Source organism: Eublepharis macularius, chromosome 3, assembly GCF_028583425.1.
Source record: "Eublepharis macularius isolate TG4126 chromosome 3, MPM_Emac_v1.0, whole genome shotgun sequence".
NCBI classification, from domain to species: Eukaryota; Metazoa; Chordata; class Lepidosauria; order Squamata; family Eublepharidae; genus Eublepharis; species Eublepharis macularius.
The window spans coordinates 25,126,658-25,143,471 of NC_072792.1; the positions used below are offsets into that span (position 1 = coordinate 25,126,658).

The window sequence follows — 16,814 nt, forward strand, 5'->3', positions numbered from 1 at the left end:
GTTCCAAATAAAAATTGACAAATTACAGTTTATAGAAGGACTCTGTTACAATTTCCTAGATGCCCTCCAATGGGTTCCAGAGGGCTTCACACTCCATCCCTGAATTTTCATGCAACTTGTTTATCTTGAGGTGTCAGTGTATGTAGGAGAGCTTTTTATGCACCGACATGGATAACCTCCTTTCTTTCTGTCATCTTTCTACTTGGCAGTTCTGGTCCAGTTAAATCTTCTGCACTTTTCTGCACATTTTGGCATTTCCCCCCTCACCCTTTCCAGGCTAGACTGGTAGAGCTTTCCAGCTGAGGTTCTACTGAAGGAGTTTGGCTTTGGTTCCTGATCTACAGGGAGGTGCAACCCTACAAAACTGAGAATGCCTTTCAGAATGCAGGGAGAACAAGATTTCACACTACAGAAAACCTATGGTTTCACTTGAGCTTAGACAGGTTTTTAAAAATAGCCATACCAAATCTGATGGCAATGAATAGAATAGCGGTTCATTAATACAGGTAAATTGTTGAAGTAGGATGGAGAACGGTTCTTAATAGAAATTTCAGGATGCCACCTTCCTAAGACATGGTTCTTTCTGATTCTTGTTACTTAGAAATTGCATGATGTTAAAATTTAATTGACTTTAGACTCAACTTTCACGTGTGGTACAAACTGAGCAACCTCCATGAATGGCTTTTTGGGAGGCTGGTGTTTAGGGTATGTGTGTGGGTTTGTAACAAGCCCTAGAGGAGATGGTTGGAAACTATTTTTTCAGACCTTTCCATTAAAAGTGCAGTATTATTTGTTGCTCAGGACGTTTAAGTCGTTCAGGGTTCCATCACCTCTCCTCTCCATGTAATCATTTTTGCCTTTAAGGGCACAGTGAAGTACTATTCTTTTTAAAAGCAAGATGTAGAGCTTTATTTAATGCCAAAACTGTCAGCATCTTGATTTTCTGTTTGCAAAGGTAATTGGCCCTTTACTTGAAAATGAATTCCACACAAAAGATTTTGACTTGCTGGAGAAGGTGACGCTAAGCTCTGCGGCAATGAAGATTAAAACCCTTGTCAAGGAAATGGGTCTTGGCAGTAAACGGTAACATTTCTATGGTTTATATGTTAAAATAATTTTTGTACAGTTTTGCTGAACCTAGCCATAGCTCATTCACTAGCCCAGAGCAATACAACTTTGGAAATTCATTCCTTCATATTCGCATCAATGTGACCCTTGCTTTTGAATTTTAAAGTCCATCGTTTAAACATGAACCTCTTGAAATGGAAAACTTGATACATCTATCTGTATTAGGAAGGTTAATATTTTAAGAGCGATGTATCTTTATGGTGATGAACCTGATACTCGCATGAAAGGAGAAAATACCTCAAACCAAAAGTGCTTTTTTCCACAGTGTACAATTTATATCCTTGGTTGAAATCATAAGTTACAAATTTATTGAATTTCTGTCATAAAATAATAAATCTCAGGGTTACAACACCATAACAAAACCAACAAATTAAAAATAGAAGAGCCAGATCTTAAACTGGAGGTTGCTGATTCTCAAAATGAGGTAGAAGAGAATAGACTTTACAATTTTTTCTTTAACAATTTCCAGAATGGGCTTGATGTATATCCCTAAATAGGAAGCTTCTTAAAAGGAGGGAAACAAATACATTCTATAGGCTGCTAACATTGATGTACTGGGATAATAAAAGAAATAAATGTAACGTATTGTGTCTTCTTAGTCTTTGACACTGATTTAAAGCAGGTCAAGACTCAGTGGTTGAGAACATTGCCCATTGATGTCTACAACAGAATATTTAAAGGCTAATAAGTGATTAAATTTCTTGCAGTTGCATACTAAGCAGAGTTATACCCTTGTAAGTACCTTGAATTCAATGGGCTTAGAATAGTGTAACTCTGGTAAAAATGGCACTGTTATACCCCTCATGCCTGTATAATTAGGGTGGGTCTGAAGTAAGAAAATGAAAATCTTAGATTGCTAGTGGTTGTGCAGTTCATGGGCAAGAGATCCTCTGTCTGCCCCTGGAGTTGATAACAGAAGAGGAACTCAATTTTGTTTCCTCAGTTAGTGAGTTATCTGCGTTATAAAATCTGTTATGTTCAATTTCCAAAGCAAAAACTGGTGATTAAAGCAGATTTTTCTTCAGGCTCCAAATAATTTTTTGATGGCTTCATCTGATGTAATTGACAAGTGTCAAGATAGAACACTGGAAGATAAATCAACCTAATGGCAATACACATTTTAAAACAAGGGCCGATTCCACACGGCTTACCTGAAGCCGGGACGTTGCGGAACATGCCGGAAAAAGTGCGGAAGATTGTGTTTTCTCACGCCGAGAAAACACGATCTTCCGAATTTTTTCTGGCATGTTTTGCAACATCCCGGCTTCAGGTAAGCCCTGCGGAATCGGCCCATGTCTCCCAAACTAACTGTTAATGTTCAGATTATTGATCTTTTAAAGTACATTAACAATGGAGCTTACAGCCCTGCTCAAATTTGGGCTGACAAAATCCCTTGAAAATATTGTGGTCCTATTTTATTTGAAGAATTATATTGGGAAGGAGGGCAATGTTCACTACTGAGGAATTTGCCTGTAATTAAGAGGCAGAGTGAAACATGAATAATGGAAAAAAAGTTTTCTCTGAAATAACTTTCCCCCCACTTTAGTGGCAGTCATTTAGTAATGAAAGTGGATGCGCTCCTTTCATCCTTGCCGAAAACGGAGGTCCGCCAAGACGTTGAATTTTTCAAAGAGCAGCTGAGGTTAAGTAACTGTCGTTTTTTAAATCATAATGCATTTGTGGTTCTATGATACCTTAGTACCTCCAAGTGACATATAAGATCTTTCAAAACTTCAAGAAACTTCTTGTAGCACTTGATTTGCAGTTAAATACATTGTGAATACTTAGAAGGTAATGAGCAATACACTCCATCTGAAGTGATTTACTGCCACCTCAAGTGGGAAAGATTAAGTACCTGACTTTGCCCATCAAACGTGATGCAGCTTTTATACCACTTCCAACACAATGTTTTCCTGTATATTTTTAAAAATAAAAATGCTAAAATGTGCTGTCACAAGAGAGCTTAGAAATGCAGTTAAAATACAGACAAACATTAAGTTATTCTTTTAGTATAATACTTAGAAATAGACCTTTACAGATTTTCGAAGGACTTCATTGGCTACATTCTTCGTAATTGAAAATAAATTTTCTTCATTCTCACTTTATTTAATGAAGATGGTAACATTCTAATAAATCAGTAAGCCCTCCCTCAGATTGAACCATTGCAGTAGAAATTGATAAAATGATATAGCTAGAGCAGCAGTTGTAAATTTTATCTGCCACTAACTGAAACTAAGTCCCCGTTTTTAGACTCTATGAAATTATTCTGCATACCCATCATTTTATATTCTGATTCTGTTGTTGGTTGCAGCCTATCCGTTCATAAGAAAAATTTTCTCTGTACTTCATGATAAACAGACGTAAACCAACATGTGGACGCAATACTGTCCAACCACACTTTATCCAGTCAGCTATGAGCGATTATGATGACACTCCAAATGATGCAAGTACGAGTGTTGACCTAGGATACGTACTCTGAAACCGCTTAAGATACACGAAGTTTATCTTATGTAATAGTTCCTGTACCTATTGTCCCTTCAAATTATACCTTTTTCATGTCACATATAATGTCTTGTTTTTTTCTTTCTTTCTGCAGTGTACTGAAGGTAGATCCACAGCAAAATGAACCCTTCCTGGATGTTGTTGGTATTGTAGATCCACTGACGCGAGAAGCACAGAAGCTGTCACACTTACTGATTGTAAGTTTGCGCTGATTTCTTGTATGCAAATACAACTGCGTGATTATCTTTCAGTTTTAACAGCAAGTCTGTGCAGTTAAAAGGTGTTTTATCAGTGTTTTCATGGTGTGAGCTGTGTGTGTGATGTTTTGGAAGATCCAGATTCCATTCCCTGCTTAGCCACAAACCTTAGCTCTCTTTGAGGTAATCTACCTCACAGAGTATGTCCTTAAGATGCTTCATTCATTCATTCATTTATTCAATCAATCAGAGAGGCAGTTTTGTGTAGTGGTTAAGAGCACGGGACTGTAATCTAGAGAGCCAGGTTTGATTCCCCACTCCTCTGCTTGTAGCCAGCTGGGTGACCTTGGGTCAGTCACAGCTTCTAGGAACTCTCTCAGCCCCACCCACCTCACAGGGTGATTATTGTTGTGGGGATAATAATGACATACTGACATGAGTGAGCCTAATGACATGAGTGGGCGTTAAGTTGTCCTGAAGGGTGGTATATAAATCGAATGTTGCTGTTGTTGTTATTTATAGACTGCCCTTAAGGCGGGTTACAACATTTAACAGGAACACTGAGGCAGTTAACAAATATATAAGCATAAACATCCTATAAAATACAACTCTTAATTAACCAGTCATGAATAAAACAAAACAGTAGCTAGCATTTCTATTACAGGTGGCAACTGAGAGAAAAAATGCTTTGCCTCCTCAAGTACAAGGTGGAGTTGCCGTCCCTTCTCTAGCACTGAGCAGGCACGGGTGGGGCTGGCAAGTGGAAACACCCGACCTTGAGGGAAGGCATCAAATGTGGCATGTGAAATATAATAATTTAAATATTATTTAGGAGAGAATTTCTTTCAAATTATTGCCTGATTAGAAAGCTACTGTTTTTAGGTGCCCCCCAACCCTTCTTTCCATTAACTGCACCACATGGCCCCACAGGCTGATGTTAGCCAAATTTTGACCAGCCGGTTTCTGACATTTCATGGTGTCTAACAAATGTAAATAATTTGTACATAATTTTCCTGAGTGCTTCCCCCTCCCAGAGCTGGGAAGTTGACCTCAGAAATGGGAGAGGGGACAAGTCTACTGGATCATCTAATCTCAATAACAATCCTTGGTGATAGGTTGGGGGAAGGTTGTCTCATCTTTGTTCTTCCTTCTTCACAGCAAATTTTCCTCAGATATGTTTACAGTTCCTCAAAGCCTGATCTTTCCCCTCTCCTGGGTGTTGCCCTCTGACCTCACTAGCTGGTTTGTACCTTGGTTTAACCAGCCTACTGTTGATCTCCAAAGGTTCCTGTTAACCACAACACAAGTGGGAAGTTCTTGCAGCTGCTAAAAATGACACTTTATCATAGCAAGTAAAAATTCACCCTTCCCTTCAGCAGCTGGAAGAACTTTGACCTCCCAAAATTAAGAGCTTTATTCAACTTCTCATTGTTGGATGGTTTGAATAGTCATACTTCTGAGAAGGTGGGCAGAACAGGAAGAAACAGCATTATTTCTGCCTGTTAACGCTTAAGTTTTTCTTAAGCTTGAGATTCCATATATGCTGATGAACTATCGTTTTCATAAAAGCGGGGGGGGGGGCAGATAACTGTAAATATTTGTGAACCATTAAATATAAATGTTTGTAAGCTGCTTAAATATACGAGTCAGTCTTTGGAGTAATTCTTTTTACCCAAAGAATAAAAGAGTTTCTTTCAGGAAGAAAGTTTGTGTGTCTAGAACTGCAGAAGTCCACAGAAATCACTTTTTAAATGTGGGAAATGTTTCTTTTAGGTTCTTGGTCAGGTTGTCAACATGAGGGTGAAGCTTTTCATGAACTGTAGGCTCAAGCTGTCAGAAGCCCCTTTGAATAGGTAAGTAGGAAGCAAGGAATTGTTGTTGAAGTGGAAAAGAGCAAGAGTCCAGTAGCACCAATAAGACTACCAAAATTAGTGATAGGGTATGAGCTTTCATGAGCCACAGCTCACTTCTTCAGATACCTGAAGAAGTAAGCTGGGTATCTGAAGAAGTGAGCTGTGGCTCACGAAAGCTCATACCCTACCACTAATCTTGGTAGTCTTAGAGGTGCTACTGGACTCTTGCTCTTTTTCACTGCTCCAGACAGACTAACACGGTTACCTATCTTGAATTATTGTTGAAATCTGTGATGTAATATGTTGTGCATCTAGAAGTAGTAGTTTATTCCGCTATCATTGCTTGTAGGGTGGTCACTTCCCTAGCCCACTCCAAAATCTGGCAGTGAACATTCCTCTCAGTAGCCTGAGGTTCCTTCTCACCATACTTTGCATAGGTTGCAAGCATCATTCTTCAGCCTTTTATTTCCCATTCTTGTCATGGGCTCCAGCCATCAACGCTCTGTTGTCTCTTCTCTGAACCCTAAAAATGTACACATTATTTACAATAGATTAAAAAGATGTACAGCGTAAATGCAGGAGCTCCATCCTTTGGTGTGAATATGTAGCTTTAGTGGAGTATTAATGCAGCAAAATTGTCCTTTAAGCAAATTATACGCTTCGAGAAAGAAAGCTCATAATTAGAATCGCTTATCGCAGCTAATAGTATTACCATTTATTTATCATTTTGCTGTATTTGCTTTTTAGTTTGTAACCAACAGCCAGGAAACCTGTTCCTTTTACCAAACTAATTAGATCATTTGTTACAATATTACGAATTTCTGTGACTTGTATTTTGCTTTCTTCCAGGCATAAAATGGATTTTGGGCAGGAAATTAATCATTATATGCTTCATGTTTGTGACAGGGTACTGGACTTGCCCATATAATAGGACAGCCGCATCTTACTTGCAAATACCGTGCCCTGAAATGTTCTATTTTTAGGGATGCAGTAATGATTGCTACATTTTCAAAGCATATGTTGTCCATTAACAGAATATTTGGTTGAGGACTGGACTAGTAATTGTTGCATATGATTCAGAACTGAGTGAGAACTTTCATAAAGCCTTCAGAAATTAAAAATAAATAGAGGAACGGAAAGATTTTGTAAATTAAGGACAGATGAGTTCACAAATAGCATCATTTTATATGCTAACTATCAATGAGTATATGAAATAGATTTAAAGCAATTAAGTGGTTGGCTCTTTGAAAGCAATGCAAATAAAAATATAAAGGCCTAGGAAAATGTTCTTTAAACCTGAGTTGAGGTTTTTTTTCCAGTTTCTTTCAAGGACTTACTTTTCCAATGGAAAAACTGGAATTTTGCAAAACAGTGACAAAAAAACTTCTGTGGAATATTTTCTCTTTTGGAATGATTGAAGGGCTTTTCAAGGTTTCAGGACAGGTCTTAAAATTAGGATTGTCAGCCTTCAGGTGCCTGGAGATCTCCTGGATTTACAACGGATCTCCAGGTGATGGAGATCCGTTCCCTGGGGGGAAAAAAGCTGCTTTGCATGGTATACTCTATGGTATTATATCCCATAGAGCTCCCTCCACTCCCCAAATCCTGCCATCTCAAGGCTCCATGCCAAAAATCGCTAGGAATTTCCCAACCTGGAAGTTGGCAACCCTGTCAAAATGTACTACATGAAGAATTTTATGTTAGACTATCTGCAGCATTGTGAAATGATAATTCATTTATATACTGCATTTATTTGTGGGTTTCAGTAGTTTATTAATAGACCACCTTTCAACTAAAAATCTCCCAAATCAGTTTACAACATAGTAATATACAATAAATGTCAATTAAAAAATACACTAAAAATCAGTTAAAATACAGGAAAAATCAATCAGCACCAGTTTCCTAATAGAGTCCCTCCCTCTGTCTCGCTGTTTCTTAATGTTCTACCACAAAGGGCAGGTCTTCAGACCCATCCAGAAGACCTTTAGGGAAGTAATATAGGGATGTAATATTTTCAAGGATATATTTATTGCTTGTATGTGACTAATTTAAACAATTAATTTGTTACAGTGTGTGTGATAATACACTATTCAATAGTTCATTGTTTCAGTGTGATAAAGTTTAACTTGATATTAAAGTATTCTTAGGGGTGCTGCCAGGTCCCCCAAGCAGGGCTGGCGCCACCATTGAGGTGGTGAGGCAGGTGCCATGGGGCCGGAGGGGGTGCCAGAGGCGCGTGCCATGGAACTGGCCTGCCTGGCCCGTAGCTGCTGCTGCAGCCGGCCAGCGCTGCTGCCGCCACATGCCCCTGGTCGGGTGCAGCAGCCGCGGGCCAGGCACAGCAGGTGGGGAGGCGGTATGCGGAGCGCGGGCAGCCTCTTCATGCCGCCCCAGCCACCCTCTGGCCAATGGGCCCAGCTTTGCTGTGTGATGACGTCATCATGTGATGACATCATCATGCAGTCTGGAGGTGTGCGTGGGCATGCGCATGGGAGGGTGGCCGCAGGCACCAGAAACCCTGGCGCCGGCAGTGCCCCCAAGGCCAAACTGAGGGGTAGGGGGACAGAAACTGGTGTCATTTTCCAACGTGACATGGAAGCTATGGGTTGTGCTAGGGGACAGTTCACTAAAAATTGCTCCTGAATTTAGTGTTTTGGGAGTGATTTGTAGTGAGTTGTCCCTCAGCATGACCTGTAGCTTCCATGTTGTGTTCCAACGTGACAAGGAAGCATATGCACGCTTTGTACACATGCTTCCCTCCCCGCTTGCCAGAAGATTGTGAGGGGCCAGCAGCCAGGGGCCAGGGGATCCCCTACCACCAGCAGAGGGATGGCAGTCCTAAATATACTGCTATTCCTATTATAGCAATATAAGACTGTTCTTGTACAAATACTAAACTTTTTTGTTTACTACAATGTTTGTTTTCTGTTTTCATCTTTTCCCCCTACCTCTCAGGAGGCAAAAGATACATGTACAGAGGCAGCATAGGGTGCAGCAGTTTGCCGCTCTTTCCCTTGCTATAAATGTAGGGTATATTTGTAATTTTGTTTATAGAAAAGGAAGGCATATATACTTTTACATTTCACAAATGTGTTAGCTCAGTTAATCAATCAATCAATTACCTTTATTGGCATTAGCTCAGTTAATCAATCAATCAATCAATCAATCAATTACCTTTATTGGCATTAGAAATAATAATAGTCTACAATCAGAGACAGGGATAGGCGGAAGCATAAGCATAAACAAGCAATTAATAGCTGTTAATATTAAAATTAGTAAACATTCAGCAATCAGGTGCAGCTATATGCTTGGATTTAATTTTATAAACTTCTGCTAGAAATTTTGCAACACTTAAAGTAACACAAGGGTTACAAATGTGTTAGCTAATACAACTTTATATGCTTGCTAAGTTAGAAATTATGCATTTTATGTTGTTAAAGGAATAAAATTTAGGATTGATAGGAAAATGAGTGTTGCAAATATTTCATTTTTTCTCCAAATTCCCATTTTTTTCAGGAATAAAACTGGGGATGGTGGTTCACTCCATGTTTTCAAAATTTCCAGAAATTTTACATCTTTAAATACGAATTTTTGCAGTGGCTCCTTGTCTAACACCCACCTTTTTGCTTTATTGTTGTCCACAGTTTTTATCGTTTTGTTTTGGAGCCAGAACTCATTTCTGGGACAAATAACTTCTTTCCTGTTGCACCTGGAGCAAACTTTTTCGAAATGCCAGAATCCTCTCTTCTAACTCTAAACATGATCACACCAGAAAGTTGGATTGTTGAAGCAGTGAACAGTTCTTATGACCTTGATAACATTCATTTAAAAGAGGCAAGTACTCGTTCCTGAAGAGATTAGGAATTCCAGGGTATAATTCAGCAAATTTGCAAACTTTTCAGTACTCTTATTTTCTTTTAAGTCTTTAACTTTTCTACAGAGAAAACTTTCAAGGAACCAAAAATGGAAAACAACATAAGCATAAATGGCTGAATTTTTACAAGAAAAATAAGATACTTGAATCCATACTACACATGGAGCCAGAAAAATGGTGTTATAAGTAGCAAATATTTTTATTTTAAAACTCCTTTATAAAATTCTAGCAGTTTTACACCAACAACCTCAGGAAATTTGGGACTACTAAACAATGCAGCTTAGCCCAACAGAAGCAAAGTGAAGCAAGGGGATGCCTTGTGCTTATGACTGGGTACTGCTTGGTTCTGTTCTGTGTTGTTCCCCCACTGGCTGAACCCAGTGCCTGGCTACTGTGAATGACGCTGGTTCTGTTGGACTAAGTTGCAACAGTGCCCCTTGCTTCAATTTGGTTTGGGTGGAATGGTGTGATTCTCTGATGTGATGTTGGTGCCATTGCTTCATTTTGATTCTGGGGGAATTTCATTCCTGTGCATCCGTTTGGTTCTGTTGGGTTTCCTCTGAGATTAGCTCAGCTTGCCTTGGCCATGGGTGGCCTTGCCCCAGTGTGTTTCTGCAGTGGGAGTCAGCTTTGTCTTTCCCCCCATAATAGGAACAAATGGAGTGGCTGGAGGCACCTTGTTTGGGGGCCCATAGAATTGGCCCCCAGGGTCCAGCCTTCCTGAAATTGAAGAATCTTTATAGACAGTCAGAAGTAGGTCCCCAGCAAATTTGGTGGAGTTTTCTTGAAAAATTCCATCCCCCAACCCCCTGGATAGCCCCCAGATAGTTTTCCCTATAGGGAATAATGGACAGTGGCTGGGGGCACCTTCTTTGGGGGCCCATAGAGTTGCCCCTTGGGTTCAACCTTTATGAAACTCGGGGATCTTTAGAGGACAGTCAGGGGCAGGGTCCCTGCGAATTTAGTGAAGTTTGCCCCAACCCCCTGGATAGCCTCCACATTGATTTTCCCATAGGGAATAATGACCAAATTAAACTGAATTTCTCTAATATAGCTGAATGAAATTGGAGAATTGTTTTAGTATTCCAACGTTTCCAAATTTTTTGGGACTCCAGAATACCGAATCCTAGTTTCCAGATTTCTTTTCTTCTTTTTGGTACACACCCCTAGTTCAGAGGCCAGCTAAAATGAGAGCATATCCTAGAGTCTCGTGGGCCATCTCAGGTAATGTTGGGATATGCTCTCACTTCGTACTAACATCAGCTAGGTCGGAAGTAGTTAAGTCCCCTGCTGTAATTCTTTCTGGGTACCAAAAAAAAAAAAGCCTTGCTTTTGCATTTTTAAAGCTAATTATCAACTTTATCCAAAATATATGGATGAAGATAAGTTCTAAATGGGAGCTGCTGTAATAGAATTGTTCTACATTTGCATATATAGCTGCTGTGGGGGTAGGAGAGGAAAAGAAATATATTGAATTTTGAATGAAAACGGAAGATTGGATGTAGTTACCATACACCAGAGCATTGTAGTTATTGCAAAGTGTAATTATTTTTCTTCTTGTGTTTAAATGAAGGCTACAGTTTAGACACTTTGACCAATATTCAACAGCTTTCATGACCACTAGAATTTAGTGCTAACGTCTTTCGCAACTTGCCCCATCTACAGAGGAGTTCTCCTGTGCCTTTGAAAATTCTGGGGAAAGGGAAAGGCTTCCACCAAGCGTCTGGACTGTTGGCTGTGCTGCAGCTCCAGAAAAATACTTCCATTTTCTCTTGGTGTTAGTTACCCTACACTCTCAAGGCCAAATTAGATGTGTCATGATGAGAGAATGGAATTGCAGTTCTCTTGCGATTTTTAAAAGCTAGCTAGTAAACCCACGTAACTACTTTCAACTTTGAATTCTGTGGCTACTTTGAATGCATTGCCTTGGTTAGGAAAAGTACTGCCAGGTCTAAAAGAATGCCTGCATGGTTAACAATCCAAGGCAAGGAAGGCACAAAAGCAAAAAAGGCTTCTTTTAAATGGATGGTCTGCCCAAATGAAGTGAACAGAAGGGACCACGGGGTCTGACAAAAGAAGCCCAAGGTAGTAATTAGGCATGCAAAAAGAGAATCTGTGGAATCAATTGCTAAAAGCATCAAGACAAACAATAAACATTTTTTGAAATATTTGCAGAGCAGGGAACCAGCCAGAGAAGCAGGTGGAATGACCAAGGAATAAAAAGATTGCTGAAGGAAGATGGCAGAGAAACTCAATGAATTTTTTTTGCATCTTGTGTTCACTGTAGAAAGTGTTAGGCAGGACACAGCCACTATTTTCAGGAAGGGAGTCTGACAAACTGAACCAAATTGAGGTGATGAAAGATGAAGTTCTAGTCCTAGTGGGGAAATTAAAAACCAGTAAGTTTCCAGGTCCTAATGGCATACACCTTAGGGTTCTTAGGAAACTGAAATGTGAGATCGTTGATCTGCTAACCCATATATGTAGGTGAAAAGTAAAGGTAGTCCCCTGTGCAAGCATCAAGTCATTACTGACCCATGGGGGGGACGTTGCATCACAACGTTTTCTCGGCAGACTTTTTATTGCATCGTTTGCCATTGCCTTCCCCAGTCATCTACACTTTACCTCCAGGAAACTGGGTACTCATTTTACCTACCTTGGAAGGATGGAAGGCTGAGTCAGCCTTGAGCTGGCTACCTGAACCCGGATTCTGCCAGGATCAAACTCAGGTCATGAGCAGAGCTTGGACTGCAGTACTGCAGCTTACCACTCTGCGCCACGGGGCTCTAACCCATATATGTATCATCACTAAAATCCAGCACCATACTGGAACATTGGAGAGTAGCAAATGTTACACCAATTTTTTAAGGAGTACAGCAGGGAACCAGAGAATTACAGGCAAATTAGTCTGTCCCTGGCAAATTAGTAGAAACTAATTAAAGATAGAATAATTAGGCACACAGAGGAACAAAGCCTGCTGAGGAAAAATCAGTGTGGCTTCTTCAAAGAGAAGACCAGCCTTACCAACATTCTGGAGTTCTTTGAGAAAGTGAACAAGCATGTAGATAGCCGTGACTGGTAGACATTATATACCTTTTTGACTAGGTATCTCATCAAAATCTCCTGAGTAAGCCTAGCTATAATGGGATAATCCTGTTATGACTTAACAATTGGTTAAATGACAAGAAGCAGAGAATTTGAATAAATGGACAGTTCTCTCAATGGAGGGACGTAAATAGTGGGATCCCACCAGGATCGGTGCTGGGGCTGGTGCTACTTAATTTGTTGATAAATGATCTGGAACTGGGAGGTGAACGGTGTAGTGGCCAAGCTATTCAGGATGATGAAAACGGAAGCCAATTATGAAGAGCTTCAGGAGGATCTCCACAAATTTGGCAAGCACGCAACAGTGTGGCAAATGAAGTTCAGTGTTGGTAAATGTAAGATGACGCACACTGGAACAAAAAGTCTCAACCTCCAAGTATATGCTAATGGGGTCTGACTGTTGAGGAGGCCTCCTTCCTTTCTCACAGAGGACAACCACCAGTCACGCATCCCCTTATTAGACACGTAAAATTTAAATAGCGTGAAACAGAATGCTTTCTCCTTCAATGAGGCTACACGTTGGTAACTTACAGCCTAAACATTATACTGCCTTTATAATGTCTCTTCTTCTTGTAAGTGGGACTCTAAAATGATGTGTTTTCACAGGCAGACGGTGTCGTTGCAGCCGAGTATGAATTAGAATATTTGTTGCTTGAAGGACACTGTTTTGATGTGGCTAACAGACAGCCCCCTCATGGGTTGCAGTTCACTCTGGGAACCAGGAATAACCCTGTGAAAGTTGATACCATTGTGATGGCTAACCTGGTAGGTATTGGCTGAAAGTTCTGAGATGGAGCCAGGGTTTTCAAAAGTTGATTCAACATTAATTTTATGTCTTAGGGAAAATATTCAAAGTATAGCAAGGGGAAGAGGAACAACTAAGACCAGTCACTGGGATAAAATCTCTTTCCCATGAATATGCTGGTGTGGCATTTAAAAGATTTGCTGCTTTGATTTGGATACAAGCTTTGAAGTCTTTAGTGTCGAAGGGTAGATCATATTTACTCATGAATATATTTGCTTTTTCTTATGATGTGAGTTAGACACCAAGGCATGGTTTCATTGGGTTGGTGAATTTTACCAATCCCCACCCCACCCCCCCTTTGGCGAACCCTCACATTGAACTCAGTGTTGTTTCTGACATCCTGGTAGCATTTTAAGGGAACAGTGTGCTACAGCAGTGTGGGGAAGGGGGGGATTTCCATTCCATGAGTTGAGCTGGCTGGCTGTACTTTGGCTATTTTATTATTTATATAAGTGTACCTACCACTATCTGCCAAACCAGTTCCATCTACTGTCCAGATGGAGCAATGTCCCCCCCCCTTACTCCCCCCCCTCCAAAATGACACTGTTGTTTTGCTTTTTAGGGGTATTTTCAGTTGAAAGCGAACCCAGGCGCTTGGATTTTAAGATTGCGTGAAGGAAGATCTGAAGAGATCTATCAAATAGTCAAGTAAGTTGTAACATTATCTTGAAACAAGATTTGGTAAAATATCGGAGTTGGTTTCAGGAAACCATCCAAGACTACATCATAAGATGCTGATAATTTTGATGATTGTCTGATATGGCACCAGGATTAACGGTGACCATGTGCTTAGGAGCCTGTGGGTTTAGTCACTTCCCACTTCAGATGAAGTGGGAATTTGACAGCCTTGCAATATAAACAAAGCCCCGAATTATGTAAATTTTCTGTGATTCTATACATGGGAGAAAGACCGATTAAGGGAGATGCTAGTACAAATGTGGTAAACGCATATTTGCATATATGTGCGTATTTTAAATTAATTTTTTTCCTGTTTATAATGACCAAACCAGATACGATGGGGCCATAAATGTGGATGGGTCTGGCATTAACTGGAAGAGGAACTAACAGTGCTCTGCAATCCTTACCAGAGTTGCACCCAGCACTTCTTTTATGTTTAAAAAAAGGGGCTGGTACTGATAGTGTTCCCCCTATTTGGGTGGAAAGACAGCATAGAAATGTTTTTAAAAATAACAAAAATAAAATAAACATATTTTATATATATTATAAATATTTATTTATAGTCTGCCTTTCTCACTGAGACTCAAGGTGGATTATATTTTCTAAGTCACTACAATCAACAGCATGGGACAGCCAATATACAAAGCAATAAGGTTTGGATTACAGAAATCTGGAGGGGGGGGCAGCAATCTGAAAACGGAGCTAAAGCAAAGCACAAGTATTTACATGACATGTTAAACAACGCAAAAATTACATTTTCAAGCGATATTGATCCCATGTGAAGAAGTGTCCCGAGAAACTCAAAAGCATTCTTCACTGTTTGGCGATGTTTTGTTCCTAATCAAAGATATTGCTTGGATTTTTGGCATCTCATCGTTCATTGTTCCTGCATCCTCTTGCTCTTTTTGGCATTTCACTGAACTAAACTTTGGTGGAGTTTTTCCAACCAGTTCTGGAAGTTCACTGCATGCCACAAAAGCAAAGCACCTTCCTTCTCCTTAAGGCTGTGCAACTATGCAAATATGTGCTCATTTTGTTTCCATCATGAGTACATATTGATATTTCAGCATTTATTTCTTCTTGGTGCAGGACTTGGGGTACTGTGGTGTAGAACTTTTTTGAGTGCTGAGTAGGGCTGTGCACTTCGGGTTTTGCTTCGGGCAAAGTTACCTGAAGCAACCCGATTTGGGATGCTTCAGGATTCCCTGAAGCGGGGCCAGCATGCTGGCCCCGCTTCGGAATACCGAAGCAAAGCTTCCCAAAGCATTCAGAAATGCTTCGGAAAGCTTCGGGGCTTGTTTAAACATTAACCCCCCACCTCCCCCACCACCTACCTTGCGGTGGCTCCAGGCCAGCTCCTCTGCCGCCGTTGCGCTGCCACCCGAGTCTGCAGGGTGGTGGGGAAGGCTGGAGCTGCCTTCTCTGGCCCTTCCTGCCCCTCAAATGGCTGCAGCGTGCCAGCGCCGCCGCGACCATTTGAGGGGCAGGAAGGGCCGGAAGAGGCGGAGAAAGCCCTTCCTGCCCCTCAAATGGCCGCCCCGGCACATCACGGCCATTTGAGGGGCAGGAAGGGCCGGAGGCGGCGGCTCCGACCTTCCCCACCACCCCGCAGGCTCGGGCAGCAGCGCAGCGGCAGAGGAGCCAGCTGGCTCCAGTCCACGCAGCCTTGTGCTGCCGCCGCCGCCACCCAGCTGATAATCCAGGTAAGTGGGTGGGGGTTGGAGGGATCTTCCCAGGGTTGGGTGGGGGTGCAGGGGTCTCCCGGGGGGGTGGAGGGGTTACCACAGGGAGGGTGGGTGGTGGTGGTGGGGAGTTTCCCCCCCCCCCTCGCTTCAGTATGCTCTGAATCTTCACTGAGCATACCGAAGTGATTTCCGAACCCCAAATCCGAAGCAACTTGCCTCTTCGGATTTGGGGGTATTCCGAATCAGTTTCCCACTTCAGGTAAACCCGAAGCAGGAATACCGAATCTACCCACCCGTGCACAGCCCTAGTGCTGAGTGTATGTGCTCCCATAATCCAGTTTTCTGCGAAGAGCGCTGGATCCTAGAGGATTCATTAGAATGGAACCCGTTCAGTTTGTTGTTAGCTCGTGGATTCAGTATGTAATCAGACGTTTTCCAGAACACATTAGCTTTCAGGTTACCTGCTTCTTCCTCATAATTAATTTTTTTAAAAACCCTCTGCTATTTAGGCATTACGGTGATGCTGTTCGTGACAACAATCATCATTTTGAAGCAGCTGCACCTGTAAACTAGACTCTCTTGTGATGTGTCACTGAGGATGACAGCAGTTCTAAATTTGCTACATCAAGTGACAGGATTTCAGTCTGATTATTATGATTCATTTTCGGTCCAATCCTGTGCCTTCTCTATTTATAACAGCGTCAGGTGCTGTATGGCTCAAGCCAAGAGCCTTGTGGGTCAGGTACCAATCCCAGTCCTCTGCACCAGCAATGCTGCTAACTGGAAGAAGGAAGTATTTGCCCCTGCAGTGATTTCCACTCCAGAAAGCAGCACAAGAAAGCAGGCGGCCCCACAGGGCGCTTGGCTTGAGCCCCGTAACTCCTGACAAGTTTAGAAATGCGAAGGTATAGGATTGAACCACAGTTGACTCGTAAAATAATCTTGTTATTTGACTTGGAAAATGATACATGAACTATCGCAAGGGGC

General features: G+C 41.3%; 1 protein-coding gene across 1 annotated transcript in view; it reads left to right on the forward strand.

The window, feature by feature from the left end:
* The window catches only part of UGGT2 (UDP-glucose glycoprotein glucosyltransferase 2), a 99,935-nt gene that overhangs the window by 66,065 nt on the left and 17,056 nt on the right, over nt 1-16,814 (forward strand). Inside the window, exons 23-29 of the mRNA XM_054974791.1 lie at nt 956-1,083; nt 2,675-2,770; nt 3,725-3,827; nt 5,601-5,680; nt 9,325-9,518; nt 13,270-13,424; nt 14,027-14,112. Coding sequence (XP_054830766.1) covers nt 956-1,083; nt 2,675-2,770; nt 3,725-3,827; nt 5,601-5,680; nt 9,325-9,518; nt 13,270-13,424; nt 14,027-14,112 — 842 coding nt within the window. The remainder of the gene's footprint in view (nt 1-955; nt 1,084-2,674; nt 2,771-3,724; nt 3,828-5,600; nt 5,681-9,324; nt 9,519-13,269; nt 13,425-14,026; nt 14,113-16,814) is intronic.